The following is a 22,885-nucleotide window of genomic DNA, read 5'->3' as shown; positions in this document are numbered from 1 at the left end:
GTTTAAAATAGCATGAGATCAAGCCGACCCCACAGAGCTCTAGCTGACTTGCCCAAACCAGGTCTTACCCTGTCTCAGGGATGATTTTGTTTTAAATAATTCAGATGCCACAGTTCTTAGAGCCAACTTATCTCCCGGGATGAATTAGCTCAAGCTTTGCAGAGCAGTTCCCTTGCAACCTTATTTATCAGTTGTCCTAAGGCAATTTATCAAAAAAAAATGAGAGGAAGAGTGATCCAGGGAAACCTCTATTAATATTGGCATTTGGTCATAACATTGAGCTACGTAAAATGGATAGGGTTCTAGAAGTTTTTGATATTTGTTATTCTAAATATTTTCCCTCAACAGTATGATTCATCCAGCCTTCCAGCTCTGCTATTCAAAGCAAGACCCCTTTTGGGAGCTGAAAACCATCTTCAAAATATCAACTATCAATTAGAGAAGCTCCTTGACCAGAAATGAGACCAGTCTACTAAAGTGTGCACATATAAAGATTAGTCTCATGCTACTGCCTGTTGCCTTCTGAAACTGTATGTATTTTTCCACAAAGGAGATGGGGGAAAAAAACCCCAAACTTTATTACTCTTAATTTGAATTGATTATTTCTTTTAATTGTTATAGCAACATTCTCAGGTACATTTAAAAAAAGTAAACTTGTCTAATTGTTCAGGCTGGTTGTATGGTCTTGTCACCAGAATTTAATCTTACTTTGTCATTAAAATTAAATGGCTAGGTATAGTAGTTTTAGAGGCCATAGTTAATTTTTCTGCTTAATGTCAAGTAATGAGTTTCAAAATGTTTTAAAATGTTGACACCTAATCAGCCCTAGACGTACAAAAGTTTTACCGTAAAAATAAACATGCAAAATTAAGCCGATATGAACAAAGACTAATAACTTTGGTTAATCAAATAAGGAGACTTACACTGAATTTAAGCACACTGGAGCTAATTTTCAATAAAAGTGGTTTACTTCAATAAATAAGATTTGGAAGCAAAGTAATAAAACTTAGCTGATGCAACAGGCTTTATAAGTTACTACAGTTTGTTATTAAATCTGTTTTCAAGCAAATTACAGCCTACTTATGTAAGTGTCCATAATTAGCTATTCTTGTAATACTTCTATAATTAGTTCATCAGGAATTTCATCAATTCCATTATAACCCAGAAGACTGTTCTCTGCAGCTTCTGCCAATTCAGCATCTTCTGTAGCCTCCAAAATATACGCATCATCAATGCCATTATCCCAGTCAGCATCAGAAAATGTACCTTTTGACGATGCACTAGATGATGGTTCACGAGGATTCTTGGTTTCACTGTTCCTTGTTTTATCTGCTGTAAACTCCTCTTCCTTTAGTTCCAAAGGGGAGGGAGAGTAGAGTAGGAAGAAAATACTGCTTATTCAGACAGAATGTATGATAATTTCACCATATAGTCGATCTCTACTGAATTAAAGTATTCAGTTCAACAGATATTAAAATGAAAACACTGGATGATATTCTCTCCAGTACAGTCACCATGGGAATGGGCTCACTGCTGCTGCCTTTGTGGCACACTCTTGAAACTCCAAATTTAGAAATGCCTGCAGTTCCTGTGGTACATTCTTTTCAATGTACACACATGGGGCTACAGCAAAGGTAAGACTGATTTTTTTAAAAAGTGGATAGTCTAGCTGAAGGCAAACTGGTTTTTAAAATGTATCTGCTATCTTAACATATTTCTCTATCTTTAAAGTATTTTAAAAATTAACATGGATTGAAAAAAGTTATGAAGAACAGTTTTGAGACATCTGTCAAAGTATGAGCGTGGATTTGTATATTAAATAATATCGTATCAACATGAAATTTCCTGAATTTAATAATTTCACTATAGGTAAGAATGTTCTTCATCTCTTAAGTATGTAGCTGGAGAATAAGAAGGATTTTGATGTCTGCAACTTATTCTGAAGAGATTTGTTACGAACTGAATGTTTATGTACCCCCATCCCCAAATTCATTAGGATGAAATCCTAACCCTCAATGTGATGGTATTAGGAGGGTGAGGTCTTTGGCAGGTGATTAGATCATGAGGGCAGAACCCTCATGCATGGGATTAGTGCCCCCTTATAAAAGACCACAGAGTGCTCTGTGATCCCTTCTACCAGGGAAGGACACAGTGAGAAGACAGCTCTCAATGACCCAGGAAGCTGACTTGAGTCGGCCAGCACCTTGATCTTGGACTGTCCAGCCTCCAGAACTGAGAAATTTGTTGTTTAAGTCACTCAGTCTAAGTAAGGTATTCTGTTATAGCAGCCTGAAATGCCTAGACAAGATTCATCAAAAACGATGATGTGTAATGTGTACAGTAGAGGGAGAAAACAAGTGTGGCCAAATGTTTAACAAATCTAGAGGAAGGGCGTACAGGAGGGTTCCTTGTTCTGCTGCAACATTTTTGTAGGTTGAAACTTCTTTTAAAACCAGATGAAGTAGAAATGACAAAATATTAACTGTTAAAACTAAGTGATAGGTTTATTATACTGTTCTTATTTTAAATAAAAAGACAAATCCAAGCAGTGGTAATACTGTACACCAAAAGTACTTTCAACTTGGCATTTCTGAGGTATTACTGGATAGGCAGGAAAAAAAAATCAGTTTTAGAAACCCACTGAAACCATAAACATGCATCAAAATAACACTCCAAATGAACAAGGATAAAATATTATTCTTAGAGGCACAATTTAAAAAATCTCTTTTCTTGGTTATCTCTTAACCTAGCAGTTCACCAGAGAATCTGGCTATCAGCTATTTTATATCCAGCTCCTACAGATCAAGAATGAGATTTCTACGATTTCAGTATGAATTTTTTCAGGAGACTTTTTAAAATCAAATTTAATAGGTACCAGTCAATTACCTAGATTGTAAACTCAAGCACTAATTCAGCTTGTAGCAGGTAATTTCTTTCTAACCGTAACACTATAAACAAAAAGGCTGACAGATGTGGGGGAAAAAAAATTTAAAAGTCTAGAAAATAACATGACAAAAGAGTACTTAATGAAAAGTTCTTGTAAGATATTAATAAGACCCCATATAGCAGAGGGCAGTTACAGGCAATCCATAATAGAAACACATAGTAAATCTGATGAAAGTTAAACTGCATTAATAGGTGTAAATTAAAACACCTGAAATACCACTTTATGCCTACCAGGTTGGTAGAGATTAAAAGGCAAAAACAAGCAATGTTGGCAAGTGCAGGGTAATAGGTACTCCCCTAAACTGAAATCTAATTTCCTATCATTTTTTGGAGAGCAATTGGTAATAAATATCTGTGATAGTTTAAGTAGGAAAAAAAGCCTACAATACAGTACGTATACTATGACTAAAAAAACATGAGGGTACACAGATACAAATTCTGGAAGATATAGACCACAACATTTACATCGGTTATCTGCGTGGTCAAATTATAAGTGACGATGCTTTTTTCCTTTTGTGCTTTATGTATTTTCTAATGTTTGTCTACAATGAATGTGAATTACTTGGGTAAATAAAATTGGTTTGGCAATCTAGTAATATCTACCAAAATTTTAAATGCACATACCCTTTGACACAATTCTACTTCTAGAAATTCTTCTTATAGTTTAAAAAATATATATTTTGGTATACTTTGTAAAGCAAAAAATGAGAAACTTATTAAATGTCTGAAACTGGTTAAATAGCTAGCTACATTAATTTCTTATGCAGCAGTGGGAAACAATGAGGTTCATATTATCAGATTTGTGCTGAGATGAGACAATCACTACAACATATTCCTAAGTGAAAACAAGGTACAGAACAGGGTGTTTAAACAATATCTGGAAACACCTGGACACCATTAGCTCATTTACCATTGTACCAAGAACTAGTTAGTAATGAGAAGGAAACTAAAAACTGCACTTACCTCTTTGAGAAGAAATAGGAGACGCACTTCAGCAGGTAATGGGAAACCTGAATCAGAAAAACAGTAGAACTATTATATAAATATCTAATTTTTACTTTGTGTTCAAATGTAAAAATTAGTAACTCACAGTCAGATTTGAAGTTTTCTGCTTTACATATAGGGTCATGACATTTTTGATACCAAACTTCATTTTTCAGGTCAACCAAAATCCTTTACATTAAAAAAAGAAAAGAAAATATTATTTACTATCTAGACTTGATAGAAAACAAAATTCAGCTACATGCCATTTACAAGAGATATGCCTAAGACTTAGAGATGGAGAAAAGTAAAAGGATGAAAATAGACACTTGGCAAACCACGGTTGCCAAAAGTATCACACAAAATGAACTTCAGGGCAAAAATTACATACTGACAAAAGTTCCTCCCAGGAATATACAATTCCCAACTTCTATCCACCAAATAAGAAAGCCTCGAAATATGTGAGCAAAACTGACAACTTCAAGGGTAAACAAATCTTCAACCATAAATCAAGATTTTAAAAAAACCATTCTTTTGATAATTGATACCAAACAACTCCCCAAAACTCAGGATATCAAAAATTTGAGAATTTTAAACAATTATAAAAATTGACTATGCTAGGTACAACATGAATCATCAAATTTAAAAGTATTCATTCACACAACACATTCTCTGACCACAAAGCAAATTTAGAAATAAGCAACAAAAAGATAGCTAACTAAAACTCATAACTTAGAAATTTAAAACATTTTTCTTAATAACCAAATGACTCGAGGAAAAACCATGATGGAAATTAGAATATGCGTGGAACTGAAATTACATATTAAAATATGTGAGGGGAATTCCCTGGCAGTCCGGTGGTTAGGATTCCACACCATCACTGCCGAGGGCCCAGGTTCAATCCCTGGTCAGGGAACTACGATCCCACAAGCCGCATGGTGGGCACCCCCCCAAAATAAATAAAAAATAAAATATGTGAAACAGAGCCAAAGTGATCTTTAGAAAGAAATTTAGAATCCTAAAAGCTTATTTACAAAAAAAATGGCTAAACCCAACTTACTCAGAGAATTAACAGAATAAACCTTAATAAATTAAAAGGCAGTAAGTAATAAAGCAAAAATTTAGAAAAATCATCAAGGACAAAATGTGAAGACTAATAAAATTCTTTCAAGATTAAACAAAAAAAGGTAAAGACATAAATGTTATTAGAAATTGAGATATAACTACAAATGCAAAATATACTAAAAATATACTATTATCAACTTTTTCCAGTAATGTTGAAAATTTTGGTAGAAGAGACAAAGTACTAGATAAGAATATACCAAACTAAGCAAACTTAAAGTTACAGAAAACCCAAACAATCCTATAACCACTAAAAAAATTTTTTTAATTTGATTAAGTAGTTTAAAATCGTCCCACATTTTGCAGAAAAGGAAACATAAAATGGTTAACAGTCTATGTGGTATTGGGACATTTACCAAGGAGAGAAAAATGCTGGAAACCCAGTCTAATGGCCCCATAAACATTCCAATAATAGACTTCCTAATAAACAGACTAATGCTACAGTTCCCAAACTGTACACCAAAGTGCCCCAGAGTGACGTAGGATATTTATATCTTTCTGGGGAAACGGTGATAACACATCTGTCAAGCACCCCGCAAACTACTTGCTTGTAATTCATAGCTTCAATTTATCACCTTTCTTCATTCCTTTCAGTGATGTCCTATCTTTGTAGAGCTGGGTTTTTTGGTGGTGGCTGTGATGAAAAGTACCATAAATGTGGAATGAGACGTGACGGTGAGGGTGGCAGTGTCCAGCCTAATTCCAAGGTTTAAGAGTTTATGTATGCAATGTTCAAAAGGACACACATCCCATTAATAATTATATTTAAGAAGGTTCAAAAGGTCCAAACTTCCAGGTATAAGTCAGTCAGTCATTAGGATATAATGCACACATGGTGACTATAGTTAATACTAGTGTATTACATATTTGGAAATTGGTAAGAGTAAATCTTAAAAGTTCTCATCACAGAAAAACAAAATTGTAACTGCATCTATGCATGGCGATGGATGTTAACTAGACTTATTGTGGAGATCATTTTGCAATCATGTTGTACACCTGAAGCTAATGTAATGTTATGTCACTTATACCTCAATTTAAAAAAATGAAATACAAATATTTTCTTTCAATTGATGAACATTTTTTTTCAAAGAGCTACTAAATTATTAGGACAAATACTAAGTTGCTTGAAACTGATTAATAAACAAACTGTTAGGTATTTCTTTTGTCCTTGGAGCAATGTGAAAAAATTATTACGATACTAAGGGCAACATAACAGAGTCTGGGACCAATGGCAATTTGCTAAGTTGAGAGTCCTTATCTACGTAGAATGTTCTTCGCAGGATGTTTCTGCATATGGTAAACAAACCTAGAGTCTATGGATTTATGAGGCATGGTTCCCTGGACATGTCACACATGCTATGTAACTATGAATATAAAAGATGTTTCATAACCTCAATGCTCCCTGCTGTGTACAGTGACTGCTCACTTCTGCCTCAGCTTTCAGCCTGAGTTAGAGAAAGCATCCAGTGCAGGAAGGACCCGGGTCGCCGTGCCAGACGTCCCAGGCCCCACTCTTGCTTCACCTGTGCCTTTGGTTCCTTATGTCTTTAAAGCTACTAGTAAAGCTTATCATTGGGTAAGATCTCTGATTCGTATGAGTGAGGTTTGACAATCCAATCCTCAAATTTGTTAGTAATCAGGGAAATTCAGATGAAAACCATAATACCATTTTAAACTCACCAGATTAGCAAAACAAATTTTTAAAATCTAACAATAATAAAGTTTTGGTAAGAATATGGAGCAGTACAAAATCTGAAAACACTGCTGGTGGGAGTGTAAAGTAGTGTGACCATTTGGGAAAATAATTTATTTTCTAATAAAATTAAATATGTGCATATTCTATGACACAGCAGTTCTAGTTTTAGAAATATTTTGAAAAACTTGCATATGTGCACTAAGTGATATATACAAGACTATTTGTAGCTTCACTGTTTATAGCAGCAAGCCAAATGTCCATAGTAGGACAACAGATGAACTGGTGTATTTATATTTGTATAATGACATCATATACAATGATGAAAACAAGAATAAGCAACAGCTACATGCTGCAGTATAGTATGGATGAACCTCACAAATACAATGCTGACAAAAAAAGCAAGTCAAAGGATGCAATTTACCTAAGATTCAAAAAAATGTAAAATGAAATACACTGTTTGGAGATACAAATATATATGGAAAAACAATAAAGAGAAGCAAGGGAAAGATTAACACAAAATCCGGGATAATAGCTATAATCTCTAAAGAAACTGGGGCTGGGCCCACAAGGTACTTCTGAGGTTTGGATAAATTTTGTTTCTTATAGTGAGTGGCAGATATGGCAAGTTATCGTTTTAGTATTAGTTCTTAAAATGTACATATATCAATACATTATATACACACTTTTATATATATGATGTATCTCACAGTTAAGAGAAAGAATACATTGTGGATACATAATACAACCTGGTAATTCTTCAGAAGGAAATATATAGCAACCTGAGTATCTCAAGAAGTTAAAAGATGATCATTGTATGATAATGATTTTCTGGCAAACTTTCATGCATAGAAAAAAGACTAGAAAGATACACCAAAATCTTAACCATAGTTATTACTGGTTCTGGGACTATGGGTGGTCTTTTCTTTTGTGTTTTTCTGTTATAGCTTTGTGCATTGAGCATATAGTTTTTAAAGTTTTTTTTCTTTACTGAATTAATCTACATATATAGTATAGCACTGAATAATAATATCTAAGATGTTTTCCAGCTAACAAAAGCTTCATGATCATTTTCTCACATCTGCCTCATGTGCTATAAAAGCTTGATATATCGAAGTCTGAGCTTTGACATTATGTATTAAAACATAGCAAAATTTCTCACATCATAAATGATAACTACTGGGTTTCTATTTTATCCTATTCTAAATATTTCCTTATACGATTTAAAATTCTTCTGATTTTACTTCTTCCTTTACTTCCTCTCCTTTTGCCAGGGGCATTTAAAAGAAAACTCTAAAAACAGGGCCTGGCATATACAGCAAGCACCCAATAAATACTGGTTCCCTTCTATACCATTCTTTGTCTTGAACATGTTAACATAACCTTAACTCCAATTCTTAAACACTGACGGAGTAGTTTCCTTCTTGTCCAAATTTGCTCACTTTTGATCTAGACTCCATAGGTGTCAAGGGCCAATGGCTACTACCTCTCATTTCTTTCTAGCCCCACTTAATTCTACTTTAGTTTCCTCAAGATTTTAATATTTATTTAAGGGATTATTTTACCAAATAAAGTACAGATAAAGATATGTGCTAGAGGCAAGGTAATAAGATACTCAAATTAAATATTAAAAAACACAAACCAAATAAAATATAAATTGAATTACAACTAAATCTGTTATAACAAAATCATTTTTATAGTCTCATCTTTAAAAATTATAAACATTTAAAATATAATACTGGTTAAACACACAGAACTCATTAACAAACAATATTACTTACATGATATTATTACTCTTGTGGGCTCTTCCAATGTTTTCACACCAGCGGTATTTACAAATATCATAAACCAATAATTCTTCCAGGAAAAAGTAGTTCCAACGCCGAATTCCTGAACCACAAATAATGTTTCTAAAGATACTATTATTGTATCATATAACAGTTAATTAAGAATAAGATTATGTTTACCTCCTTTAATGCCATTTTTATTCACCAACAAGAGAACAAATTGATCAATTTCGGGGTAAGGTGAACACTGAAAACCTTCAATGGTTTCTACTGCAACAAAAAGAAAAATTAATTATAAATCATAACGGCTAAAAGATGAGGAGTTAAATTTTAAGTTGTTTAGTACAACTATGGGTTTTGCAACCTGCCCCTGCCAGTTTGTTTTGGGTTTTTTTGGCCTTCTCTGCAATTTGTCTTTTAGTCAGTCATGGATTCTTACAAGGAAGCAGGTAAAATTCAGAGCTCTCAATTAAATCAAATTTTAGCTAATTTGCATAAAAAGCATTTAGTATCACTTCAGTTGCTTGCTTCATTCTGATAAAGAGAAAAGCAGCCCCTTGCATCCAGGAGCTGTCCTAGTATTATCACTGAGGCCTTGGTGTTGCTACAAGCTGGCTGGGGACTCACAGCTCAGCCGTGGTGTTCTCCTATTAATCATAAACTATTTCATAGAACTTCATCAGATAAGGTCACTCTGTGGCCATGATGATTCAAGACAAAAATGAACACCACTCTGTAATCATGTGTAAACACAGACAAAACATGAACATTTTCCAAACCACAAAAATGACCAAACGCCCACCTATCTTGTCTAATGTTAAGTAGCTGCTCCTTCTTTACCAATTGTAGCTTTAGTCTCCCTGTAGTCGGCCTTCCTTCTAGATAAGATTTATCAAGATATCTAATCATAAAATTGTCACTGACAGCACCCAATTCAAAACAAACACACTTCCTTGGAGACTTCAAAAGCATCTAACTGAGGCCTGACTCCTGTAAGTCCTTTCTAACACCCTTTCACTGAGATGCCCCCAGTTTCCTATGGTGTGCAGGATTCTCCACCGTGGTGACCAGTAATAAACTCAGCTTACCACAGGTGTGTTCTCCAGTGCTCTTTAGCTGTAGAGCACTGACATTCATTATATTTTCTGTCTAAGACTCTAATGGAATAATTAAAAATAATTTATTTAAAATCTTACTTAAATTTAAAGACAGAATACACTTCTTAAAATAAAGCCTGATTTCACTTACAAAAATAGTACACAGGGGCTTCCCTGGTGGCGCAGTGGTTGAGAGTCTGCCTGCTAATGCAGGGGACAAGGGTTCAAGCCCTGGTCTGGGACGATCCCACATGCCGCGGAGCAACTAGGCCAGTGAGCCACAATTACTGAGCCTGCGCGTCTGGAGCCTGTGCTCCACAACAAGAGAGGCTGTGATAATGAGAAAAGCCTGCGCACCACGATGAAGAGTGGCCCCCACTTGCCGCAACTAGAGAAAGCCCTCGCACAGAAACAAAGACCCAACACAGCCATAAAATAAATAAATAAATAAAAATAAAAAAAAATAATAGTACACATAATTTAAGAAATTTTGGGAAATATATTACAGCAGAAATGAGAGGAATAAACTCTAAATGTCTAGAAATAACTGTTAAACAACCAGAGGAAAATAAACATAAAATGTTATCCATATTTTTAAAATAAACCTGTGATCATACCTCACATATAATTTTGAGTCTTAACGTCATAAATGGGCATTTTTCATATTATATAGGCTTTATAAATTTAAATCAAATGGCTACAGAGTATTTTACAGTATGTAACCAATCCCATTTTGTTATACATTTAAATTTTCAGTTTCACTATTATAAATAATGATAGCCCAAGATATGTGTATAAAAATATTTACTGGAGAGTTTATATGTATCTTAGAAAAAGATCTATATTTTCTTCAGCATAGGAATGAAGAACAGATAGATTTTGTGAAAAATTATATGGCCATTAAAAGAATGCAGAAGCTCTCCATATACTGGAAATATAGGAAAAGTTCTGCTGGGTTAAATAGGCAGTTATTAACAGTGGTTACCCATCTTTGATTGTGGACAGAGGGGTGAAGAGAACTTTTTTCATTTTAATATGTGTTTATTTTATATAAACAATCTACATTTTCATATTTTTCCCCAAAACACCATAAAATGAAAATTAGTAAAGAAGCTTTAAAATACATCAATATTTACACTTTTCCATTTTGGACAGAAACCCAGTTGTTCTGAAGGATCAGTACATATGAATACTTAAGATTTAAGATTTATAAGCAAAATAAATTTTGCATCCTTAAATTTCCATAAGAAATTGTTTTCTTAAAATTACCTGAAGTACTGGTATGGTTAAAATACTCAACTCGTTTTTGTTTATTTTGAGATATGTCACATGTCAGAATTCGTAAAGTATCTGAGAATCTGAAGAAGAAAATATGTACAACAAAAAGTAACATATTAGAATTAAAGAGACGTGACTACAGAAAGGACACAATTTCAAATAGTTTCATAATAAAATCCTTTGTTCAACAGATAACTGTTCTAGGATATTTATGCCACATTTGCCTATAAAAGCACCAATCCAACCCGTACAAAAAAAGAGTAGTTTGGTGATCATTTGAAACTGATGCTTTCCTCTACTACAGAATGAATCAGAAGACTCTAGGACTGCTGAAGCTGCAGAATGAACTATTCCCCAAACATACAGAGCCTTTGAAATTTATGTTAACAATAATTTTAAAAGTCTGGATAATAAGAAGAAAAAATGAGGGATGAAAGCAAAGGGAAAATAGATTAAAATTAACTGAAAGCAAAAATACATTCATAACCATAAAGAATTTAGCCTTTATGTCAGAAAGAAAAATACCTGATATTTAGTTGGATACACAAATGACAATTAAGATAACTCTACTCAGTAGAAGAACTCTCCACTTCTGTAAAATTAATATTGAAACTACAAAAGAAATGAGATTTGGTAATCAAGAGATTACCTGTACTTCAGGCTGTCATTAGAGACCAACTGTGTTACTTTTCCCATACCTGACAGAATGTGACCTTATTCTGGTGCCAACAACAGTGGGGAGCAAGAATCATGTAATTTTTAGGACCATACTACCTCTAGAATCTCAGATATGACGAATAATTAACATTTATTGAGCAGAGACGATGTGTCAGGCGCTGTTGTAAGCACACACATACAGCTCTTATTTAATCCTTACAACTCCATGAAATAAATGTTAATATTATTTCCATTTTAAAGGTAAGGAAACTGAGACTTTGATGTTACTTCTAAGATTTGTTATGAAAACTCAAATAGTCCATAAATATATAGAGAAAAACAACACATGTTCCCACCCTCCTGAGTAACCGCTATCAAGTCGACATTTGGACACAACTTTCCCTATGGCAGTGTATTTTAAGTATTTTTATTAAGATTTATCTCTATGGAATTTCTCTTTAAAATTATATGTAGGAAAGGCAAAAAGGAGAAGAATCAGAACAAGTTAATTCAGCAAGGCAATTCAGTCTAATCTTTAACCACATGTCCTACACTAACAAAAATTGCCAGCTCAGAGTGAAGGGGAATAAAGGCATATATTTCTGTTGAAAGATGTCTTTCACACTTTTTAAAAATGACCGAAACATGGGAATTTAAATGTTCATTAACAGAACTGACAATAGAGTATATCAGTATAATGGAAAATTATATAGACATCAACAATTTTATTTACAATTTACTGTTAGTAATTAACTTGACAAATATTCATGACATAATGCTGAGTGGATAAAACAGGTGACATAACCATATAAATAATGATCTCAAGAGATATGTTTTAAATGAAGGAGCTATGTAAATTATATTTCTGTATGTGCATATATAAAAAGAAAATTAAATGTTAACAGTAATTACATTTCCAAATGCAATACAAGTCATTTTTCATTCTTATAGAATAATCATTTTAGAAAAACTGGAAAATATATCAAATATAATCATAAAAGGATATAAAGAGAAAAATAAGTGGTTAAAAAATAACTTTTAATATATTATTTAGTTAGCGGACAAAAAAGAAGTTAACCTAGAATTTTTAAGAAATGACTCTCTTTTACTCAAGATATAAAAAATTTATACAATTCACATTTTAGTAACATACAATGCCATTCACTGCTTAATAAATATTCATGAACACACAATGATTTAATTCTGGTCCTGTATACCTGACATTGCTGACCAAAGCAGAGAGGAAATATTGATTTTCTATGGAAATATTCTTCGATTGTATAGGATAAAATTTGTTATCTTCAGCAACCTCCAAAGGCACATACTTTCCTATTTTTGATGATTTATACAGTCGAAAGTTTCTATTTCTTGTATAAACTCCTGTATCAAAAATTAATAAAACAATATGAATGCATGTTTTCAGTGATTTGTTTTTATAGTCAGCAAATATTAAGTTAATTCTGTATAGTATTATTAGAAAAAACACCTGGTTGTGGTTCAAGATGGTGACATAGGAAGATCCTGAACACTCACCTTCTCCCAGGGACACACTGAATCTACAGCTGTACATGAACAATTTCCTGTGGAAAAAAATCTGAAAACCAGAGGAACGGCCCCTTCACATCAGGCAAACGAGAGGGAAGTCACACAGAAGCAGATAGGAAAGGCTGAGAGGCACTCTCACCATAAACCCCACCCCAGGCACGGCAGCACGCAGTCAGAAGGGAACGCAAACCCGGAACTTCTCCCCAAGGCGTACAGGGTTCACACCCCACATCAGGCACCCCAACTTTTAAGACCAGCACCTGACAGATGAGCCCTCCAAACACCTGGATTTGAAGACCAACTGGGCTCACACCCACGAGACCCACAGGGCCATGAAAACTGAAAACGGCTCTTAAAGGGCTCACATGCAGACTCACCTGCCCCAGGGTCAAGTGTGGAAGCAGCCCGTTGAAAAGCGCCCACTCATTATGTGAAAGAGACTCATTTACTAATTTTAAAGCACTGGTCTGAGGGGCAAGGTCCTGTTGGGATATTCTCTAAGGATGGAGGCTGGTGGGCACCACCTTCCTTGATAAGGATGGAGCTTGGTGGGCTCTCCTTCTGCCTTGCTAAAGCTGGAGGGAGCCATCTTTCTTTCATCTTTCTTTTTTATCAGCAGGTACCGTCTTCATACCACCCCTCAGCCTTGCCCCAGCAGTGGGTGCCATCTTTGTGCTCTCCCTCTGCCATGATCCAGAGTGCCAGTAGCTCCCAGAGGGGAGCTTCTACACACATCTGCTGCCCTGGTTTTCACATCTGGTGACACGGTTTCTGTGGCTACCACCCAGATACCCCTTGATCTCCTGGCTCTAGAGGTTAGGGAAGCTTGTGATCCTGGGTCCCACGGAGCTATAACAATCAGAGAGACAGCTCTTGGTAGACTACCACTCCCAGAGTACTGCACAGACAGCAGACTTAAACACACCCCCCAGTCTTTCTAACAAAGAGGCCTATTTGCTTGTCCTGGAGCTTAGGGGCTCTTAGGGAATGGAGACCAGTGGACACCATCTTTGCACTCTCCCTCCACCTCACTACAGCTCACCAGTATCTCAGAAAGGAGCTTATACACTCATCTGGAGCCCCAATTTTTGTGACTCCTGCCCAGCCAGACGGCCTGGCTCTGGTGACTAGCAGGGCTTAAGCTTGTGGTCCCACAGGAGTGTATATATTTGCATTCTTTAAAAGCTGCTGCCTGAAGGTCTGGCTTCCAATCAGCTTGAATCTAGGTGCTGACTGAGATCCTCCCCTTTGGGGCACTGACTGGTCTTGGCACACACTCAGTTACTAGGAGCTATTAAAAATATAATAGGCTGCTTGGACAAGCACAGAGATTTGTGACAACATGAGCTAGGACAGGACTGAAAAAGTTCATCTTCTACACAAGGCCAACCCTTCAAGACTGGGAGAAGTGGCTGTTTCATCTAATGGATAGAAACCAACACAGAGAGTCAAGCAAAATGAAGAAACACAGGAATATATTCCAAATGAAAGAACAAGATAAAACCTCAGGGAAAAAAATCTTAATGAAATGGAGAAAAGTAACTCACCTGATAAAGAGTTCAAAATAATGGTCATGAAGATGCTTGCTGAACTCAGGAAAGAATGGAGGAACACGATGAGAACGTCAACAAAGAGAAAATATAGAAAAGTACCAAACAGAAATCAAAGAACTGAAGAATACCATAAGTGAACTGAAAAATACACTACAGGGGTTCTACGGCAGACTAGATGAAGGAAAAGAGAGGATCAGTGAACTCGAACACAGGGCAGAGGAACTCACCCAATCAGAGCGGCAAAAAAAGAAAAGAATGGAAAAAAAGTGAGACTGCTTAAGGGATTTATGGGACAACATCAAGCAGACTAACATTCACATTAAAGGAGTCCTAGGGGAAAAAAAGAGAGAGACAGAAAGGAACAGAAAACTTATTTGAAGAAATAATGGCTGAAAACATCCCTAACCTGGGGAAGGAAATGGACATACAGATACAGGAAGCCCAGAGAGTTCCAAATAAGATCAATCCAAAGAGACCCATACCAAGGCACATCATAATTAAAATGCCAAAAGTTAAAGGGAAAGAATCTTTTTTTTTTTTTTAATTTTATTTATTTATTTATGGCTGTGTTGGGTCTTCGTTTCTGTGTGAGGGCTTTCTCTAGTTGTGGCAAGTGGGGGCCACTCTTCATCGCGGTGCACAGGCCTCTCACTATCGTGGCCTCTCCTGTTGCGGAGCACAGGCTCCAGACGTGCAGGCTCAGCAATTGTGGCTCACGGGCTTAGTCGCTCCACGGCATGTGGGATCTTCCCAGACCAGGGCTCGAACCCATGTCCCCTGCATTGGCAGGCAGATTCTCAACCACTGCGCCACCAGGGAAGCCCAAGGGAAAGAATCTTAAAGTACCAAGAGAAAAAAAACTTGTTACATACAAGGGAACCCCCATAAGACTATTACCCCAGAAGGGTGTGGTATGATATATTCAATCTGGCTGACATAAAAAAAAAATTTCCAACCAAGAATACTCTACCTGGCAAAGTTATCATTTATAATTGAAGGAGAGAGAAAGAGTAAAATAAAGGCTAAAGGAGTTCATCACCACTAAACCAGCCTTGTAAAAATATTAAAGGGACTTTCTTAAACTGAAAAAATAAAAGGGGTGTTAATTAGTAACAAGAAAACATATGGGGACTTCCCTGGTGGTCCAGTGGTAAAGAATCCACCTTCCAATGCAGGGGACGCAGGTTCAATCTCTGGTCAGGGAACTAAGATGCCCCATGCCGCAGGGCAACTAAGCCCACGTGCGCCACAACTGCTGAGCTCACGCACCTCAACTAGAGAGCCCGTGTGCCACAAACTATAGAGCCTACGTGCTCTGGAACCCAAACGCCACAACTACAGAGCCCACGTGCCCTGGAGCCTGTACGCCACAACTAGAGAGATAAAACCCACACGCCACAACTAGAGAGAAACCCATGCACCACAATCAAAGATCCCACATGCCTCAACAAAGATCCCGCGTGCCACAACTAAGATCTGACACGCCAAAAATAAATAAATAAATAAGTCTTTTTAAAAAAAATGAAAGTATAAATCTCACTGGTAAAGGTAAATATATAGTAAAGGTAGTGGATTAAGACTTACAAAACTAGGGACTTCCCTGGTGGCACAGTGGTTAAGAATCCGCCTGCCAATGCAGGGGACACGGGTTCGAGCCCTGGTCTGGGAAGATCCCACATGCCGCAGAGCAACTAAGCCCATGTGCCACTACTACTGAGCCTGTGCTCTAGAGCCCATCAGCCACAACTACTGAGCCCACATGCCACAACTACTGAAGCCCACGTGCCTAGAGCCCGTTCTCCACAACAAGAGAAGCCACCGCAATGAGAAGCCCGCGCACCGCAACGAAGAGTAGCCCCCGCTCGCCACAACTAGAGAAAGCCCGCGCGCAGCAACGAAGACCCAACGCAGCCAAAAAAATTAAATAAATTTATAAAAAAAGAAAAGAGACATATAAAACTAGTATGAAGGTTAAAAGACAAAAGTAGTAAAAATAACTACAATAATTAAGGGATAAACAAGATATAAAATGTGACATCAGGGCTTCCCTGGTGGCGCAGTGGTTGAGAATCTGCCTGCCAATGCAGGGGACACGGGTTCGAGCCCTGGTCTGGGAAGATCCCACATGCCACGGAGCAACTGGGCCCGTGAGCCACAATTACTGAACCTGCGCATCTGGAGCCTGTGCTCCGCAACAAGAGAGGCCGCGACGGTGAGAGGCCCGCGCACCGCGATGAAGAGTGGTCCCCACTTGCCGCAACTAGAGAAAGCCCTCGCGCAGAAACGAAGACTCAACACAGTCAGAAAGAAAGAAAGAAAGAAAGAAAGAAAGAAAGAAAGAAAGAAAGAAAAGAACGTGAATTTCTTAAAAAAAAAAAAAAAAGTGACATCAAAAGCATGGAGTGGGAGTAAATATTAGAGATTTAGAATGTGCTCAAACCTAAATTGTTATCAACTTAAAACAGACTGTTATAAGTTGTTATATGCAAGCCTCATGGTAACCACAAAGTAAAAACCTATAGTAGATAATACTCAAAATGACAAAAGGAAACTAAGCATACCACTAGAAAAGGCATCAAACCACAAAGGGAGAGAGCAAGAAAAGTAGAAGGGAACAGAGGAACTACAAAACAGCAGAAAACTATTAACAATATGGCAATAAGTACATACCTATCAATAATTAAGTGTAAATGGACTAAATTCTCCAATCAAAAGATACAGAGTGGCTAAATGAATAAAAAAACAAGACCTATCTATATGCTGCCTACAAGAGATGCACTTCAGACATAAGGATAAACACAGGCTGAAAGTGAAGAGGTAGAAAAAGGTATTCCGAACAAATGGAAGCAAAAAGAAAGCTGGAATAGCTATATTTGTATCAGACAAAATAGACTTAAAACCAAGACTGTAATAAGAGACAAGGGCATTATGTAATGATAACTGATAAAGGGATCAATACAAGAAAAGGACATTTGTAAATGCTTATATACACCCAACATAGGAGCATCAAATATTAACAAACCTAAAGGGAGAAATAGACAGCAATACAATAATAGCAGAAAAATTTAATACCCCACTTACATCAATGGATTGAGCATCCAGAAAGAAAATCAGTAAGGAAATATTAGCCTTAAAGGACACATTAGATCAGATGGACTTTACAGAACATTCCATTCAAAAGCAACAGAATACACATTCTTCTGAAATGCACATGGAACCGTCTCCAGAACAGATTATATGTTAGGCCACAAAGCAAGTCTTAACAAATTTAAGAAGACTGAAATCACATCAAGCATCTTTTCTGACCACAATGGTGTGAAACTAAAAATTAATTACAAGAAGAAAACTGGAAAATTCACTTGTATGTGGAGATTAAATAACATGCTAATGAGTAAACAATGGGTCAACAAAGAAATTAAAGGAGAAATAAAAAAATACCTTGAGATAAAAGAAAATGGAGGGCTTCCCTGGTGGTGCAGTGGTTGAGAATACGCCTGCCAATGCAGGGGACAGGGGTTCGATCCCTGGTCCGGGAAGATCCCACATGCCGCGGAGCAACTAAGACCGTGCACCACAACTACTGAGCCTGTGCTGTAGAGCCTGTGAGCCACAACTACTGAGCCCACGCGCTGCAACTACTGAAGTCCGCGTGCCTAGAGCCCGTGCTCCACAGTGAGAGAAGCCACCACAATGAGAAGCCCGCGCACCACAAGGAAGAGTAGCCCCCGCTCACCGGAACTAGAGAAAGCCCCGTGCACGGCAACAAAGACCCAACACAGCCAAAAATAAATAAATAAAATAAATAAATGTATTAAAAAAAAAAAGAAAATGGAAACACAACATACCAAAATGTACAGGATGCAACAAAAGCAGTTCTAAGAGGGAAGGTTCACAGTGATATAGGCCTACCTCAAGAAACAAGAAAAATCTCAAATAAACAATCTAAAATTATACATCAAGGAACTAGAAAAATAAAACCAAATGAAGCCCAAAGTTAGTAGACAGAAGGAAATAAAAGATCAGAGCAGAAACAAATGAAATAGAGACTAAAAAAAAAGATCAATGAAACCAAGAGCTGGTTCTTTGAAAAGATAAACAAAATTGATAAACCTTAGGTAGATTCACCAAGAAAAAGAGAGGACTCATATAAAAAAAATCAGAAATGAAAGAGTAGACATTACAACTGACACAAAGGATCATAAGAGACTACCATGAATAATTATATGCCAACAAATAGGACAACCTAGAGTAAATGAATAAATTCCTAGAAGCATACAACCTGCCAAAACTGAATCATGAAGAAATCGAAAATCTGAATGGACCAAGTACTAGTAAGGACACTGAATCAGTAAACAAAAACCTCCCAACAAAGCAAAGTCTAGGACCAGATGGCTTCAAATGTGAATTCTATCAAAGATTCAAAGAATTAGTATCAATCCTTCTCAAACTCTTTCAAAAAATAGAAGAGGGAACACGTCCAAACTTACTTTACAAGACCAACATTCCCCGATAGCAAAACTAGACAAAGATACTATAAGAAAAGAAAATTACAGGCCAATATCACTGATGAACATAGATCTAAAAATCCTCAACAAAGTATTATCAAACCAACTTGAACACTACATTAAAAGGATCATACACCATGATCAAGTGGAATTTATTCCAGGGATGCAAGGACAGTCCAACATCCACAAATCAATCAATGTGATGGATGTAACAACACATTAACAAATGAAGGATAAAAATCATATGATCATCTCAACAGATGCAGAAAAAGCATTTGACAAAATTCAACATCCGCTTATGATAAAAACTTTCAATAAAGTGGATACAGAGGAAACATACCTCAACATAAAGGCCACATATGACAAGTCCACAATTAGAAATACTCAACAGTGAAAAACTGAAAGCTTTTCCTCTAAGATCAGGAACAAGACAAGGACGCACACTCTCGTCATTTTTATTCAATGTAGTATTTGAAGTCCTAGCCACAGCACTTAGGCAAGAAAAGGAAAAAGGCATCCAAATTGTAAAGGAAGAAGTAAAACCGTCATTGTTTGCAGATATATTGTATACTTGTATACTTGGTATTATACAGGTCTGCCTCAACTAACAACTGGTTACATCCCAACAAATAAGTTGAAAACGCATTTAATACACCTAACCTACTGAATATCATAGCTTAGCCTAGCCTACGTTAAATGTGCTCAGAACACTTACATTAGCCTACAGTTGGGCAAAATCATCTAACACAAAGCCTATTCTGTAATAAAGCACTGAATACCTCATGTAATTTATTGAATAGTATACTGAAAGTAAAAAAACAGAATGGCTGTCTGGATACAAAATGATTGTGACTGATCTATCTTCATGACTGCATGGCTGGCTGTGAGCTGCAGCTCACTGTCACTGCCCAGCATCACGAGAGTATTATACCACATATCACTAGACCACGAAAAGATCAAAACTGAAAAATTCGAAGTATGGTTTCCACTGAATATATTACTTTTACACCACTGTAAAGTCAAAAAATTGTAAGTGGGAAAAAAAAAATGGTAGGTCAAACCATCATTAAGTCAGGAATCATATGTAGAAAACCCTAAAGACTCTACCAAAAAAATGTTAGAATAAATGAATTCAGTAAAGCCGCAGGATACAAAATCAATATACAGAAATCTGTGGTGTTTCTATACACTAATAAACTACTGAAAGAGAAAATAAGAAAACAATCCCACTTACAACTGCATCAAAAAGAACAAAGTATCTAGGAATAAATTTAACCAAAGAGGTGAAAGACCTGTACACTGAAAGCTACAGGCATACTTCAGAGCTACTGTGGGTTCAGTTCCAGAACACCACAATAAAAGCAAATATCAGAATAAAGTCACACGAATTTTTTCACTTCCCAGTGCTTATAAAAGTTATGTTTATATTATATTATAGTCATTAAGGGTGTAATAGCAGTCTTTAAAAATATACCTACCTTAAGAAATACTTTATAACTAAAAAAATGCTAACCACCATCTGAGCCTTCAGCGAGTCATAGTAGTAACATCAAAGATCACTAATCATAGATCATCAAAACAAGTAATAATGAAAAAGTATAAAATATTGCAAGAATTACCAAATGTGAAACAGACACAAAGTGAGCAAATGCTGTTGGAAAAATTGCGATATCAGTGGTTGACTCAGGGCTGTCACAAACCTTTAATTTGTAAAAAACACAATACCTGTGAAGTGTCACAAAACAAGGTATGCCTGTTTTATTTCCAAATTCTTATACTTGGTTGTCAACGGTGCTAGAAAGATATGCAATACAGCAGGGACACTTCCTATTCTCAGCCTGACTGGCCTGGTAATCTTGCTTATAGCTTAAACCTACTTTTCTTCAACTTGTAGACACTGAAGCTCTCTGAGTTGCTCTAACCATCAATGGCAAAAATGCTGCTCTTACGGCTTTCCAAATCACAAGCTAGAACTCAACATAAAAATGAGGTTCATTTCACCAAATTGGAGCTCAGCTGAATTAGGGGTCCTGACTGGCCTGTGTGTTACCTAAACAGGCTGAGGTCTTGTGCCAGTGCTTCATATATCCTCAGATTCAGAGACCAGAAGCCAGCAGGGCAGAAGAGAGCACAGCTGAAGCAGCCACCAGTTTTATCACAGTAGGAAGCTGATGAAACAACCCCTGCAAAGCTCTTCAGTGCAGAAAACGCCAGGCTTACTTTGCCACCTAATAGCTCCATTTTTACATTGTACCTATTTTTACAATTTGTTTCATCTAATTAAACCTGTCAGCAGCATTGGAGACTGCTATCCAACTGTCCCATCACGAATCCTGTGACCATTTCAGAGCAGGAGCCAGCCACAACCATTCTCTTCTGGAGCTCAGGCCAGCCTGCTGCTTATGTCCCACAGGACCCCTTTAAGATCTCCTAACAGAAACCTACTAGATTTCCCGCACCTGAGCTCACTGATCACATTCTGTTAGTGACCCCAGTCGCTGTGGAGCAGTGGTGGTAGTAAGAATCCTAAGCAAAGTGACAAGTGGGCACTGACTGGTCTCTCACAGAAGTACACAAGGACAGTCCAACAGAGAGCTGTCAATTCTACTTACCTAGATCCACAAAAAGATGCTTTTCTCCTATGTTATTCTTCACAATTAAAAATGAAAGATCAGGACTGCTTTGCTTAGCTGACCCCAGCCTCTCCAGTTTCTCTGAATTCGTTGTCCAGCTCTCTCCTATATCCTCATCTGTGGACTTTTTGCTAAAGGAAATTCCTTGTTTAATTGGTGTTTCAGAAAAATGGGAAAATTCATGGCCCGTTGTCTCTGGAGTCATATCATCATCTTCACTAGCAATTAAGTGAAAAGCAGGCTCTAAAATTTTTCTCACAAAATTACCTAAAGAAAAAATAAAAAGGTTAATCTAATCCTTTTCTGAAAACTATAACAAGATCTAGGCACAAGTCTACACAGGACAATTTTACACAGTAAGGCTTCTATTTCTGGTTTTAAAACTGAGTTGTTATTATAAACTGTTAAGACCCCTCTCCTATACTTCCTTCCTCTTGTGTAATCTTTTACTTTTTAAATTCCCTTTGACAGGGGAGTTTGGTGTAACTTGTAAACTAATCATCTTAGAAGGGAAGGTTAATGTGAGAAGATTTGTCAGTGTTGCTAGTATGGGTCTGGGCCGAATGCTCTGTCACCAAAAAGCACCATTTTAATGAATACAAATTGAGTAGAATTTACATTCACAATCAATGATTAAAGAATGCAAGGTTTACACAAGTAAACAGTGCTGCCAAGCTCTGCCACACTCTCCCTATGTCAGGATGTCAGCAAATTTCTCAGGACTTATTTTCTCTCCTTTACTCGCATGACATACCCCAAGAACCTCGACATTCACAGCCATCAGTTTAAGGTTCTTGCTCCTCCTACCTCTCCCGATAATTGGTCATGAGCTGGGTTGTGGCCCAATAACTAAAGTCCAGAACTAAAGCAAGTAAAGACATCTGTTGTATTTCAACATTTATTCTAAGAGCTCTAAATATGAGTGGCGCTATCTTTACATAGAAAAGATAGTATGACAATCCAGAGCTTCTTTAAGCTCTCATAATTTATATGATAAAATCAAGTAACAATCTGGTTAAGCTGCTTCATGTATAACAATACTGGAGAAATGCACTACTATAAGAAAAACTTAATTTTAGTCTTTAAAA

At 36.6% G+C, this 22,885-nt stretch overlaps 2 protein-coding genes across 13 annotated transcripts in view; one reads left to right on the top strand and one right to left on the bottom strand.

Moving 5' to 3' along the window:
• CENPU (centromere protein U) overlaps positions 1 to 3,595 on the top strand; it is a 32,463-nt gene extending 28,868 nt beyond the window's left edge. For 2 of the 3 annotated variants that reach the window (XM_059909781.1, XM_059909780.1), the window contains exon 13: positions 349 to 3,594. In XM_059909781.1, coding sequence (XP_059765764.1) covers positions 349 to 462 — 114 coding nt within the window. In that variant the 3' untranslated portion in view covers positions 463 to 3,594. Of the gene's footprint in view, positions 1 to 348 lie in introns of all 3 variants that reach the window. The other variant, XM_059909782.1, reaches the window with a different exon arrangement.
• PRIMPOL (primase and DNA directed polymerase) overlaps positions 1 to 22,885 on the bottom strand; it is a 71,447-nt gene that overhangs the window by 30,545 nt on the left and 18,017 nt on the right. For 5 of the 10 annotated variants that reach the window (XM_059909779.1, XM_059909775.1, XM_059909777.1 and 2 more), the window contains exons 6-13: positions 21,777 to 22,064; positions 12,779 to 12,941; positions 10,896 to 10,984; positions 8,710 to 8,799; positions 8,524 to 8,632; positions 4,037 to 4,119; positions 3,910 to 3,956; positions 1,267 to 1,348 (exon numbers count right to left, since the gene is read on the bottom strand). In XM_059909779.1, coding sequence (XP_059765762.1) covers positions 1,267 to 1,348; positions 3,910 to 3,956; positions 4,037 to 4,119; positions 8,524 to 8,632; positions 8,710 to 8,799; positions 10,896 to 10,984; positions 12,779 to 12,941; positions 21,777 to 22,064 — 951 coding nt within the window. Of the gene's footprint in view, positions 1 to 3; positions 1,349 to 3,909; positions 3,957 to 4,036; positions 4,120 to 8,523; positions 8,633 to 8,709; positions 8,800 to 10,895; positions 10,985 to 12,778; positions 12,942 to 21,776; positions 22,065 to 22,885 lie in introns of those variants that run through there. The other 5 variants (XM_059909769.1, XM_059909772.1, XM_059909774.1 and 2 more) reach the window with 2 other exon arrangements.

The sequence above is a fragment of the Balaenoptera ricei genome, chromosome 21, assembly GCF_028023285.1.
Source record: "Balaenoptera ricei isolate mBalRic1 chromosome 21, mBalRic1.hap2, whole genome shotgun sequence".
Classification (NCBI taxonomy): Eukaryota; Metazoa; Chordata; class Mammalia; order Artiodactyla; family Balaenopteridae; genus Balaenoptera; species Balaenoptera ricei.
This window is presented reverse-complemented; position numbering and strand designations above follow the sequence as displayed.